The 14,097-nt window shown below is 42.0% G+C and overlaps 1 protein-coding gene across 1 annotated transcript; it reads right to left on the bottom strand.

The window, feature by feature from the left end:
• Positions 1-85: 85 nt before the first annotated feature.
• On the bottom strand, positions 86-5,094 carry LOC142630210 (farnesylcysteine lyase). Its single transcript, XM_075804176.1, has 5 exons — positions 4,411-5,094; positions 2,699-2,872; positions 1,307-1,666; positions 1,009-1,184; positions 86-551 (listed from the first exon to the last, which is right to left on the bottom strand). Exons 1-5 carry the CDS (start codon positions 4,954-4,956, stop codon positions 287-289), a joined length of 1,521 nt encoding a protein of 506 aa, XP_075660291.1. The 5' UTR covers positions 4,957-5,094; the 3' UTR covers positions 86-286.
• Positions 5,095-14,097: the final 9,003 nt, after the last annotated feature.

The following is a 14,097-nucleotide window of genomic DNA, read 5'->3' as shown; positions in this document are numbered from 1 at the left end:
GATACTAATAACCATTAACAGAAGCAACAATAAATGTTACGCATCAACTTTATATTTTTAAATATTAATATATAGATATAGATTGGCACCAACCCATAAAATCATATATTATACAACAATATCCCATACAAGTTTCTTTGCCAGACGTACATTACTTATTTTACTTGGTATGCGTTTGTACATTCTTTGATTTGTTTTCATTAATCACATGGTACAAAATGTTACATCATGGGCTTAACTAGAATCTGAAAATGTTTCACTTAAAATGTATACCTACATACAAAATTCACAGATCCACATGCAAAATCTCTCCATCAGAATTTGAGCCCAAGTTAGATGAGATCAAGAGTACTTGACTAAAAAACCTTGATAGGATTAGTCGAGCTATATTCTCGGCTGCAACGGCACTTGTCTCCATTGTGCTAGCTGCATTCTCAAAAGCATTCACATAGTACAAATTCCGATCATCCAAGATAAATGGTGCAAATTCTTCAGGAGCATTGTAATGAGGGTAAGCACCCCAATCAATTCGAATGGTCTCCTGCCGCACACTGGCAGTAGCAGCAATAAACAGCAATTAGTATCTAAGCATTCAAGGGTTCAGTATTTAGTACTTTCATAGTTCAATGATGGTGATAACCAATAAATGGTGAAAATCAAATTCATTTAACTTGTCAACTACACCTATTTTATTACTGCCTTGCCAACTAGAAGTAAGCAAACTGACAGAAATCAACTTCCCACATCTTAATTAGGTATCAAGACATTAACCCAGATCCCACATAATAACTGATTTTAGCAGCAACCTTGCTAGGTGCAAGTAACTTCTGTAGAGGATCACAAGGACATTGTCACATCGATACAAATCAACTTCCCATACAGTAAATTGTCTCAAAAATCCAATCCCAAAAGAAAGAAAAAAGAGACAGAAGAAGAAAGAAAGGAAACAAAAACAGAAGGAAGAAAAAAAAATATATATATATATATATTGTGAATTTAAAATATTACCTAAAGAAGCTATCCAGTAAGATATCTGCCATGGGTTCCCGGGAGAATATCTTGTAAGTAAAATCTTTCTCATCATGTTTCTTGAGAACTGCAATGCTTGTGAATGGAAGTTCAGGATCCTCTAGAGTGGCCACCAGTTCTGGGATTTCTGATACAGCATCCAGGCCAAAATAACCCTTGACATAACAACACATCAAGATTTGAGAAAAAGGAAAACAAAGTACGGACTATGCACACACACACACACACACACACAAAAAGTCTGATATATGGTATTAACATTTGCTAGGGTACTTACCGGATTTAAAAGGCCCCTTACAAAAGTTGCATGTGTGTGCTGTAATTTTCTCTTAGGAATTGAAATTGGAGGAGTAAACTGAATATTCAACTCATCCAGAGGAGTGGCAACCACTGCAACTTCACATTTGTAACTATTTCCTTTCGTGGAGTTAAGTTCATAATATTCTCCAAGATAAGAGACAGAAACTATTTCTTCATGGAGGTGCAATGCAGCATCAGAACGATTAATGAGTCCAGCAGCCATCTGCCAATTCCCTCCTTCAATAGCCCACAATCCTCCACCAGATCCTGCCAATGAAACTGCACCAGCAAGTCCACTGATAAAGGCACTTTGGCCATAATTGATTCTTGTGATGACCTGCATAATCAACAGAATTTTAATAATGATAAATCTTGAAAAATTATTAAAATTAAAAATAAAAAAAATGATCCAGTTCCAGGTCAATTTTATATTTCAACAGATCAAAATTACATCATCTTCGATTATACTGAGAATAAGTAAGATACTTATACTGAAAAACTGATGAAGAATGCTTCTCCTCATATATTCACCAGTTAAGAACTGAAAAGACAAAAAGGTTGAAGAAAACTACTGCTAATTTGAAGAATTGCAATAAAAGCTTCTAAAGAAAGTATATAGCATGGCCTAACTCAAACCAAATGCAACAATAGACATTTGTCTCATCGTCACCCACCAGACCAGAATGTTCTTTGCAAAAAGCAAAAGCCAATGGAAAGGAAGTGATGTTTAAACTTGAAGCTGGGCAATTTCAATAGGGCAAGCAGCCTTCCACATCTTCATGCTTGATATGAGGTTGTGAATTCCCAAATCTATGTGAATTTCTACAGTTAGGTCTTCAGTATTGGCGAATGGCTTCTTCTGGAATTTTTCTTTTAATAGCTCAAGGTCCATATATAAGTGTCCCATCCCAACTATAGTATCTCAAACACATATGCGACCATCTCACCATAATCACTATCCCAACCAGTATTCTTCACATATGTCTAAAGACAATTTAACTATCTAACAGTATATGCAGGCAGATTAAAAGTCTTACCAATTTCACTCAATTAAGATGTTAGAATTTCTTGTTTCTTAAGTCAACCATCTCAAAATCTTCATTTCAACTATACTCAACAAGTAAATATATTCACTGGTCCATTTATGTTTCATAAGTCATAACAAATCATTTTATCATTTTATAGTTCTCTCAATCTGTATGCAAGCATTTAAGAAATCCAAAACAACCCAGAAGCATAAGCACACTCAACCTTCCAAATCAGGTACCAAAAAAGTAGTTCTGTTGTATCTGCACTCAATAAACCAATATGCAAAAAGTAAAGATGATTAATGAAAGAAACATCAAAGTAAAACAGTCCAAGTTCTTACAGTGACAAGCTCTTTTATCAACAAGGGAGACAACCCAACATCAATCAACTCCTCTTGTAGAGTCCGGGTGGTGAGGTCGTACAAACCTGCCCATTTAAGCATCTCATCTACTGTCTCAAAAACGGGTCTGGATTCAGACCTCTCATAGTACTTCAAGAAGTTATTCAAAGTACTCTACACCACAAAATATAGAATTTAGATCAACAATGAGAGAGAGAGAGAAGCTTATTCTTCTTCAAACATAGAGCAATAAAATCACTTTAAAGAGATACCAACAAACGGACAAACTTTTTTAATCAACATAAGCATTTTAATAAAATAAACATTGTCCCTAAACTTTACCTCCAGAGTGATCATTATAGTTTTTAGTTTGGCCATGTCATTTAAGGAACTAAAAGCGATCACTTGATTCACTTCAAACATCATGAACTAATGCTAGAATACCATAAACTCTACTACATGGCCTTTACAAAGTCAATGTGACAGTAATTAATACATTCATTTCATATGTTTCCGAAATCCACCAATCCTATCATTGCCACGTATATGTAAAGGTTATGCAGTAAAAATTTATAGTATTTTAGCATTTTTCCCTTCCTAAAATGACCGTACACCTTACCTCTCAAAAATGGCCGTACACTAAACCTTAGGAGTTAGGACTAACAATCTATTTAAGACTAAAACAAACAAACAAACAAACAAACAAGTGTAGACTTACAAAAAATCTCATAATTGCCGAGATGACAAGTTGTTATTAAGGCTGCGTTTGTTTCGGCAGTAAATAGTTTCCGGAAAAAGTTTTACACCACTGGGCGTGTTTGGTTGTCTTGGAAAATTCAGTCAAACAGAAAATGATTTCCGTTGACTGTAAATCATGCCCCAAAACCCTGTAAAACCATTTCCGTTCTTATTTTCACTTTAGACCATTTCCGAGCTCACAAACTTGCAAAGAGAGAGAGAGAGAGAGAGAGAGAAGATCGCGCCAAGCACCGGCGAGTCGCACCTAGCACTGGCTCCAACCCCAGATCGCACCGGTCTCGTCACACCCCAGCACCGGCGAGATCGCGCCATCGCCATCGCCGATCTGATTTGCGCCTTCGCCTTCGCCGATCGCGCCTTTGCCTTCGCCGATCGCGCCTTCGCCTTTGCTATCGCCGATCACGATCTCGCCTTCGCCTTCGCTGCGCCGCGCCGGCGCGATCTCCCCTTCGCCATCGCCAGTCGCCTCTCTCTCTCTCTGTCTTCGTTCTTCTCTGACCGATTTGGGTTTTGTTGATTTGTATTGAGAAAAATTGATGATGAGCTTTTTTTATTTTTGGGTTTTGTTGAGCTGTATTAAGAAAATTTGATGAGTTTTGTTTTTTTTGGGGTTTTGTTGTTCTATATCAGGAAATGATATTTGTTTGGAAGCTGAGAAAATGTGAGAAAATATGAGCAACAAATACAAAATGCATTTTCTATAATATTTTCAAGATGACAACCAAACACCTGAAAATATTTTTCAAGGTATTTTTTAAAATGTTATCAAACACCTACAAATATTTTCTTTTTTCGAAAATATTTTCAGCTGAAATTATTTTAGACCCGAAAAATATTTTACACCCAACCAAACGCAGCTTAAAAAGAGTTATGCATGTAAAATTCACATTGTAGACTAAACAAATATGTACAATATTGAACATTTTTTGCAAATATGAGAACAAAAAACATACCTCGACGAAGGTTTGCATTTTGAGGAGCGAGAAGCCGTAGCGCAGGAACATGAGAAGCGAGTTAGCGAGCGAGACAATCTTGTCGACAAAGGGAATGTTGGAACTGAAACTGAGTGTCTTGAAAACGAACTTTTGACCGTCCCAGATGCCGAGGGAGATGGAACCGGAAGTGGAGGACGAAGAACGGTTCTTGTTTTTGAGACCCAACAGCTCCGTGTAATTCACGGCGTGGTAATTCTTTGGGTGGAGAATTGAGGCTCCGGCTTCGAAAGTCTGGCCGCTCACGTTGACCGTGGCCATGCGGCCACCTACGACGCCGTTTTTCTCGAAGATGTGAATGGAGAATGGGTTTGATTTCGAGGAGGAGTAGAGGCGGAGGAAGTGGGCCACGGAGGAGCCGCTGATGCCGCTGCCGATGATGCAGATTGTTGGTGGGTCATTTGTTGGGCTTTGGCGATCCGATTGGGATTGGGCTTGGGCTTGAGGATGAGAGAGAAAGAGGAAGAGGAGGATGGTGAAAAAGGATAAGCTGAGTGGTGAGACCATGTTGTTGTTGTTATCTGAAGTTAGTTACTCTCTCTGTCTTTGAGCTATATAGCTTTTGCTTATTTTGCAGCTTGTCTGATCTGATAGATTGGAGTCCATCCTCACACCATTCTTGTTTCAATTTTCTTGACCAGAGTCACCAGACTAAAATTGATGCTTTATGTTTAAAAAAAAAAATCATTTAGACAGTTTTTTTTTTTTTTTTAATTTTAAGTATTTTTAACACACGGGAGAGAGAGATTTAAACAGTTAAATATTATTAGTCATGCCATTTATTTATTTATTTGGAATAAGGCTATGCATATACTTAACTATTTTCTTGTGTCAAGGGCTTGTTTGTGCATGGATCTAGGGAAGGTTAGCAGAATATATATTATTTCTATTAAAAAAAAAACTATTTTCTTGTTGAATGTGTGCAGTCTCAGTTCCGCAAATACCAAGTTATTATAAAAAATAAATGGTAAAAAATCATTGGGGTGATCTTAAGATGTTGGTCAAAGGTTTTGAGAAGTTAAAACCATTAGAGGTGATCTTAAGATGTTGATCTTAGGTTTTAAACCTAAGATCTCATGAGATCTTAAAAATTACTAAACCGAACCTTAAGTATATGTTATTCAATATTTTTTTGAAGGCATGTTATCCAATATTATTTATTAGTAATCTAACTATAAACTGCTAAATAAGTGGCGTCCATTAAGCCATATCACTTGTTTCATGGTAAATGTTACCGACGAATTAACATAAATAGATAGAATTATGACCAAGAAAATGAAATCAGTGTCAAAAGGGTATTTTAATCCATTTTTATTATACTACTTGTAAGTGCACAAGTGCACCTGGCCCCAAGAACAGTTATGGGCCCAGGCCAATGAGCCTTAAACAATATGAATTTGTAGAGTGTGGGCTTGAAACCCAGGTTAGAAGTGTGGGGGGAGTAAATGACAAACCAAAGATTGCAAGTACTGGTAAACAACAAGGAATATTGTAAATCGGCCTCCTCGGATAGTCTTAAGCGAAATTGTTTTATATTATATCTTTCTCTTTGTCTGCATTTCTTTCTTAGGTTACAAAAAGTCCGTCATCTTTCGGTCCAGGGTTCCTCCTTAAATACTCCTCTTTTAATACTTTGTACACGTGTTGCCCCAACTCCTCCCCTTAGCCTAGATATTTCTTTTTTTAATGCCTTTGAATAGTAGCAACCATAAGTTTCCCTTCCACCGTTCAAGTGTCACTTCCCCATTAATGCGGCCAGGGGTAGGTAGGGGGTCTTTAATGTGGATGTAGCGACCTTTATCTTTGACATTCTTCCAACATCGGTGCTTCTAGGACATTCAGGGTTCACCCCCTTTAACCATTGGTTTTGGCCAGGTGTCCTTCCCTAACCTTTACCATGAAGTCCCGGGTCCTCAGGTGTCGACTCGAGGGGAAAAACATCATCGAGTGGATCTTCGGATCCTCCCTGCGTATGGGCCGACCCGTAGTACCAACAAACCCTAAACCCGAGGAGCAGGTCGGCCTCTTAGGCAAGACCCAACGGCCCATATTCTCATCAAGATCTTTTTACTCCCCACAATAGCCCCTCAAAACTCTAATTTTCGACATCCGAGGAGAAAAATAGGGTTTTGATTTGACGAGGATCCACTCCACACACTCTACAAGTGATGGCACGTGTGGAAATCGTTTCGCGTCCCAGAAGATGCCATTTGGCGGTTTTATTTTCAAAAACGCGCGCATTTATTACTGTAAGTTACTCTTTGTCTCCCATGTTCAACGGTGAGATGGGCATCCAACGATCCTCGTTACTCCACGAAATTTTAGGCGGGACAAATATAATTACGAGGCCGCCTTTTCGCACGTCGTGACGCTTCAGGAACCTGCGCCTTCATTTAATTCATCAGGGATCAATCCCATCAAAACACCAACAATCATTCTTTACCAGCAGAAAACAGTGGGAACCTGTACCTTCAACCTTGTAAGTTCTTACTCTCTCTATTCTTAACCTTTTCTCCTCGGATACAGTCCTCGGTCTTCATAAACGTTCTCCCTTTTAGAGTTTAACCTTTCGTTCTTTTCTAATGGGTAGGTTTAAGTGTCTAGTTGATACCGCCGCGGGATGGAAGGCTTTAGGCCAAATACCATATTCCCGGCCGATGTAGGGTTAAAATATTGCCCGGAGAAGCCGTGGCCGGTTCTAGGAAAGAGGGAGAGGTTATCATCCCTATGATAGCCTTTAGAAGGTTGGGATGACCCTTCCAATGAAACCTGAAACTAGGGAATACCTTCGCAACCACCGGGTTGTGTCCCGATCAAATGCCTCCCAAACGTTTTTAGAGTTTTGGGTAGTGTAGATGCTCTAAACGAGCAGATGGATTTAAACCTCACATGGCACGATGTCGTGTTCCTATATGAGTCCCATAAACTTTCTAAGGTAGGTTATTATATTAAGTCTCGGTCCGGCACCGTTAGGCTAATCTCACATGCCCAAATCCAACAAAGGCATGAAGGACGACTACTTGATCGTGTACGGGAACTAGCACGACGGCCTCGCCCCGGCCGGTTAGTGGGGGGATCCAGTGCGATGCCGTAGGATTAATCTCCCCACGACACAACTTCTTCTAACACACACGTATAAATGCGTATTCGTACTTACTTAAACTTGTTAAATATCCGTGTGAATCCGACCGAGGTTTATTTGTTTTGATGTCTTTTTTGCGGATAAGCGAGCACGTGCGTCCTCGTCCGAGTCACTGGAACGTCGCGAGATCTAAAACCGAGTACTTCGCTCCGAGGTGTTCGTTAGCGAAGACTTACAACTCCGGGCTGCTCATCTCGTTCTAGGGTACACTCCCCTTTCCTCGGACTTCCAGGAGATAGAGAACGCCATAATTGCGGGCGGCCAGAAGACGAAGGAGGATAAACGTAGCTCGGCCCCACTTTCTGGACGACCGCGACCTCCCGGACGCTCCTAACACCTTTTTATACAACCAGCCCATAGCAAGATTCCCCTTGCTGTGCATTCCACAAGCAACTGTCGTTCCGGAAGAGCGGGTGTCTTCTTCGCACACACTTGACGACGAGATAGATCAATTCCATCTCGAAGACACCGAGAGACCTCGCGGGAACCAGCCGTGTGGACTTTCCGACGAGGTAGGAAGTAGCCACCAAGGCCTCCGGAATTGGAGGGGTTTGTGGTTGCCCTTCCCGAGGACGAATTTGAAGAAGACATGGGAAGAATGGAGGGTCTCCTCACCAATAGCGCCGCTGGGTGCGAGAGAAAAGAGGGGGACGTCTCAAGTTCCCCCATCTTTACCACCTCCCCCTCCTCCAGCTGAGCCAAAACTTCCAGCCGAGGATCCCAAGAAGAAGAGAAAGGGGGATAACGAGGGGACGACTAATAAGGACCCCAAGAAACCACGATAACAACTCCCACCGGCCCAGCAGCAGAAGCTGGACAAAGGCAAGGGCAGGGCCCGCTCGGTTGAAATCGGGGAATTCAGGGACGAGGCTGAAGTGCGCCGAGCACCGACCACCTGGTCCCCCGATCTAAGACTGGACGGCGCACCCATCTCCTGCCAGTCCAGTATAAGGGCGGTTCAACAAGGCTATGCCCACCATTTGGCCGAGGTTTTAGAACGCCCTCTCCTGCTACCCAAGGACATGGAGACCTTGGAAAAAATGGGCCAGCCACAATTATTTCTCTCACTAAAAAGAGACTTAGCGCTGGTAAGTTTTTTCCCTTTTTTTTTTTAGGAAGATTCCACCTTTAACAATACTTATAAGTAAGTTTGTTTTTTAATATTCTTAACTCCATCATCCTTTGTTACAGGCTATTCAAGAGGTCTTCGTAGCCGAGAAGTTTATAGAAGACACTCGGAAGGTAGCCAGAACTGAGCTCGAAATCAGGCTAGAAACTAAGAAGTCCTTAGGCACAGCCCTTGCTGAGAATGAGAAGTTGACCTCAGAGGTGGCTGATCTGAGGAGAGAGAAAAATGGGGTCGAGTCAAACTTGAAGACTATGAAGACCCAGATAGAAGGACAGCGCAAGCTCCTTCATGAAAGAGATGAAGAGCTCTCCCAAGCTCAAAGGGAGTGCTCAGATCTGAAGAAGGAACTGGCGTTGATGAAGAAAGAAGCCAGCTCCTTCCAACTCTCTCTTCAAGCTGCCAAGCAGGCGAGTTTCGAAGAAGGGGTAGCAACCACAGAGGAGTTCGCGGCTTTATGCCGGGAATACTGTCAAAAAGTATGGGGGAAGCTTTAAACGCAGCAGGAGTTCCTCTATCTTCGGATTTGAGGAAGTCCGAGAACGTTTGGCTTCCCCTAGAAATACAGGAGATTGAAGAGGCTCTTGCTGCCACTCCTACCCCTGAGACAACTCTTCCCGCTCTACCTCCGGTGGTCCCACGGCGAATTCCCGATCCTGACGAGAACCTTTGGTTCCAACAAAGAAGAAGGAAGGAAGAGGGGATGCGGAGAAGGAGCTGAATCAGACGCGGTGGAACCCAACGTCCTTCCACCGACGACGAGATAAGGGAAAGCATGTTTTGACTCCTTTGAACAGCCTGGAGTTGAGGGAGACCGAGGGTACTAGTACCTCTCAGCAAGACCCCCCTACCAAAGCTTAGGGCCTATCTTTAGGACTTCTCTTTTTCTATGTTTGAATTATATGTATGTAATGTATATTTGGCTAATTAATGAAGAACAATTTCACTTTACTTTTTACTTGGGTTGTATCTGTTTTACTTTACTCCTTTTTTTTTTTGTATTTGTTATAAAGATTGCCATTAGCACATAACAAAAATTTCTTAGAGTAAACAAATCTAACTCCAAGGATTACACAATCATAACTTCCACATAATCATATGCACATTATTAAGGGTTTAACAAAAGGTGGTATGGTTGAGATATTTAAACAGTGCCTTTGATTAAAAAAAAGGAGAGAAGATCCTGTAAAAGGATTAAACCCTTGTAATGTACAGCATCCTTTCTAGTAGGATGTAAGGTCCGAGGGCCATTCCTTACACAAATTTGCTTGACATTTAAGGATATAAGACTTAAGATCCAAGTTAATAAACAGCAACGAATTAACACCCAGGCATAATCAGAAGTTAACTTTAATCAAAGTCGTGGTCCGAAGATAAGTCTTAACCAATCTTTCGTTTAATTCTTAAAAATTGTAACTTCAAATGTTAATTTCCCAAAGTAGGAGGTCCGAAGACCCGGCATAACTAAGGTTCTGTTTAACAAGTGACAAGACATCAATTTCCACAAGGTTTGTGGTCCGAGGACGGCACTTAATAACCAAGTTTCTGTTTGATTCTTAAAACTTGTAACTTCAAATGTTAATTTTCCCAAGAAAGTTAGGGTCCGAAGACCCGCATAACTGGAGGTTGTTTAACAAATGACAAGACATCAATTTCCACAAGGTTTATGGTCCGAGGACAACACTTAACCAAGTTTCTGTTTGACTCTTAAACCGGTAACTTCAAATGTTAATTTTCCCAAAGTAGGAGGTCCGAAGACCCGTATGTAAGGTTACGTTTTAACAAGTGACAAGACATCAATTTCCACAAGGTTTATGGTCCGAGGACAACACTTAACCAAGTTTCTGGTCGACTCTTAAAGCTGGTAACTTCAAATGTTAATTTTCCCAAAGTAGGAGGTCCAAGACCCGTAACTAAGGTTACGTTTTAACAAGTGACAAGACATCAATTTCCACAAGGTTTATGGTCCGAGGACAACACTTAACCAAGTTTCGTTTGATTCTTAAAACCGGTAACTTCAAATGTTAATTTTCCCAAAGTAGGAGGTCCGAGACCCGCATAACTAAGGTTCCGTTTAACAAGTGACAAGACATCAATTTCCACAAGGTTTATGGTCCGAGGACAACACTTAACCAAGTTTGTTTGATTCTTAAAACCGGTAACTTCAAATGTTAATTTTTTCCCAAAGTAGGAGGTCCGAAGACCCGGCATAACTAAGGTTTTGTTTAACAAGTGACAAGACATCAATTTCCACAAGGTTTATGGTCCGAGGACAACACTTAACCAAGTTTCGTTTGATTCTTAAAACTTGTAAATGCGAGCATCGAGCTACCCATAACTTTGAAATATTAATCGACAAAAGCTCATTTCATTAATAATAATATCTTCTAAGATTATTTACATTCCATGGACGTGGTACAATTCGTTCGTCTAGGTCGGCTAGCCTATAGGACCCTATGCACGCTATTGAAACAATGCGATAGGGGCCTTCCCGAGTTTAGGTCCCAGCTTACCCCAAGCTGGGTTCTTAGATGTGCCTACAACTTTCCTTAATACAAGATCACCAAGCGCAAGTGGCCTTAGCTTCACGTGGGCGTCATATCCTCGTTTTAGCTTCTGCTGATAATAAGCCATTTGGACCATAGCTGCCTCACGCCGTTCCTCAAGTAAATCAATATCTTTCTCTAAAAGTCCCTCTATTTTCTCTGGAATAAAAGAAATTGTGTTTAGAGTAGGAAAACCAGATTCCGGTGGTATCACCGCCTCGGCTCCATAAGTCATAGAGAATGGCGTTTCTCCAGTGGACTGCGCGGAGTGGTCCGATACGTCCACGGGACATGAGGGAGCTCTTCACCCATCTGCCTTTCGCATCATCCAACCTCTTGTTTAGCCCGTTGACTATGACCTTGTTAACTGCCTCGGCTTCTGCCCATTTCCTCGAGGATAAGCCGGGGTAGAATATCTATTTGTGATACCCATGTCACCACAATATTGCCTAAAGGCGTTCTTGTCAAATTGAACGCCATTGTGCGAGATAAGTGTATGCGGTATACCAAATCTAGTAACAATATTTTTCCATACAAATTTCTTAGAATCAACATCTCTGATATTGGCTAAGGGCTCGGCCTCGACCCATTTAGTAAAGTAGTCTCCCACGAGCAACCATCTTTTGTTGCCCTCTCGAATGGCCCTACAATGTCCAAGCCCCATTGTGCGAAAGGCCAAGGACTGGAGAGAGGGTTAAGAACCCCTCCAGGTTGGTGGATATTAGGGGCGAACCTCTGGCATTGATCGCATTTTTTGGCATAATCCTGAGCCTCCCTCTGCATATTAGGCCACCAATAACCCTGAGTCAGGGCTCTATGGGCTAAGGATCTTCCCCCAGTATGACTCCCACAAATTCCCTCATGCAGTTCCTCCAATAATATTTCTGTTGATTCAGGGTGCACACACAACAAATACGGTCATGAAAAGGATCGTTTGTATAAGCTTTGGTCTCGGACAACCGGAAACGCGGCGCCTTTTCGACGTACCTTTTCCGCTTCAGTCTTCGGGAAGAATGTCATTTTTAAGAAAAGATATGATTGAATCCATCCAGCTAGGACCAGGCCTTATTAGATGGATGCGAGGCGCGTTAGCAGTTACAAGAGAAGGTTCTACCAAATCTTGAACGAGGATAACCCTTGGTAAACCTTGAGCCGAGGATGTTGCCAACATAGCCAAGGAATCTGCATGAGTGTTTCCACTCCTAGAAACGTGAGCTAGGGCAAAGAAGTCGAACTTAGCCTGTTGGCGTTTGACCTGGGCCAAATATTCCTGCATTCTGGGGTCTCTAGCCTCCATGGTCCCCATGACCTGGCCGACCACTAATGGCGAGTACGAAAAACACATGGATTTCCTTGCCACCCATCTTATGTACCATCTGCATGCCCACTAAGACTGCTTCATACTCGGCCTCATTGTTAGTAGCCGAGAAGGCCAATCTCAAATATTTTTCGAAGACAATTCCTTCAGGGGACATTAAAACAAGTCCAACACCAGACCCTTTTTGATTCGCAGCCCCATCCACATAAACTCTCCAAGCCGAGGGCGATACGGCGGTGATCACACCAATTGATTTTTCACCCATGTGTACTTCTTTTGAAGTTTCTTCTAACAATGGTTCAGTAAACTCTGCCACCAAATCAGCGAGGACCTGTCCCTTTACCGAAGTGCGAGGATTGTACTTAACATCAAAGGCTCCCAAAATGGTTCCCCATTTTGCCACGCTGCCAGAATAATCAGCACTACGCAACACAGCCTTGAAAGGCAACTGGGTCAAAACAACCACAGTATGAGATTGGAAATAATGAGGAAGTTTGCGCATGGCGTGGACTACAGCCAGAAGCGCTTTTTCCAAGGGCAGATAGCGCACCTCGGCCTCATTCAAGGACTTACTAACGTAGTAGACCGGTCTCTACACTCCGCTTTCATTCCTTATAAGGACCAAGCTCACCGCGTGAATAGCCACGGCCAGATAAGCGAATAAAACCTCGTCCACCTCAGGGTGAGATAAAATGGGTGGCCGAGAAAGATATTGCTTAAGCTGTTGGAAAGCTAACTCGCAGTCCTCGGTCCATTGAAACCCTTTCCACTTGTTCAACAACTGAAAGAAAGGACGGCACCGGTCAGCTTGAGCGACCGAGAAATAAATCTATTCAACGCGGCAATCATTCCAGTCAATTTCGAATCTCTTTTGGGTTCCCTAGGCGGCTGCAAATTACGAATAGCCTTAACTGCCTTGAGTTTACCCTCATGCCCCTATGAGTAATCATATATCCCAAGAATTTTCCGGATCCCACGCCAAAAGAACACTTGGAGGCGTTAAGGCGCAACTTATACTTCCTTAGCATCTGGAAGGTGTCGGCCAAATCTGTCATGTGCGAAAGGTACCTTGTCTTACTCTTCACCACCATATCATCCACGTATACTTCTATGGTTTTCCCCGAGTTGTTCGAACATTCGGGTCATCATTCTTTGGTAAGTAGCCCCGGCATTTTTTAACCCAAATGGCATGACCTTATAATGATAGTTTCCTGTTGGAGTAATGAACGCACTTCTCTCTGATCCTCTAATGCCAAGGAATTTGGTGGTAACCACTGGAAGGCGTCCAAGAAACTCATCCGAGGATGTCCGACGGTAGCATCTGCACCGGATCAATCCGTGGCATTGGGAACGAATCTTTAGGACATGCCTTGTTCGGACCGGTAAAGTCCACATATACTCTCCACTTGCCGTTCTTCTTTTTAACAACAGCTGTGTGAGCCAACCATTCGGGGTAGAAAACTTCTTTGATAGCCCCCGCCCTTTTGAGTTTAAGAACCTCTTCCTTCACGGCCTC

This window comes from Castanea sativa, chromosome 4, assembly GCF_040712315.1.
Source record: "Castanea sativa cultivar Marrone di Chiusa Pesio chromosome 4, ASM4071231v1".
In the NCBI taxonomy this organism is placed as follows: domain Eukaryota; kingdom Viridiplantae; phylum Streptophyta; class Magnoliopsida; order Fagales; family Fagaceae; genus Castanea; species Castanea sativa.
The sequence above is the reverse complement of the archived record's forward strand: the minus strand, read 5'-3'. Positions and strand labels throughout refer to the sequence as shown.

Excerpts from the sequence above, each read along its gene's own strand:
- LOC142630210 (XM_075804176.1), bottom strand. The coding sequence starts at position 4,956 with ATGGTCTCACCACTCAGCTTATCCTTTTTCACCATCCTCCTCTTCCTC. Across the intron at positions 2,873-4,410 it reads AAATGCAAACCTTCGTCGAG|AGTACTTTGAATAACTTCTT; the intron begins GTATGTTTTTTG and ends TTTGTGGTGTAG. Across the intron at positions 1,185-1,306 it reads TAAGGGGCCTTTTAAATCCG|GGTTATTTTGGCCTGGATGC; the intron begins GTAAGTACCCTA and ends TGTTATGTCAAG.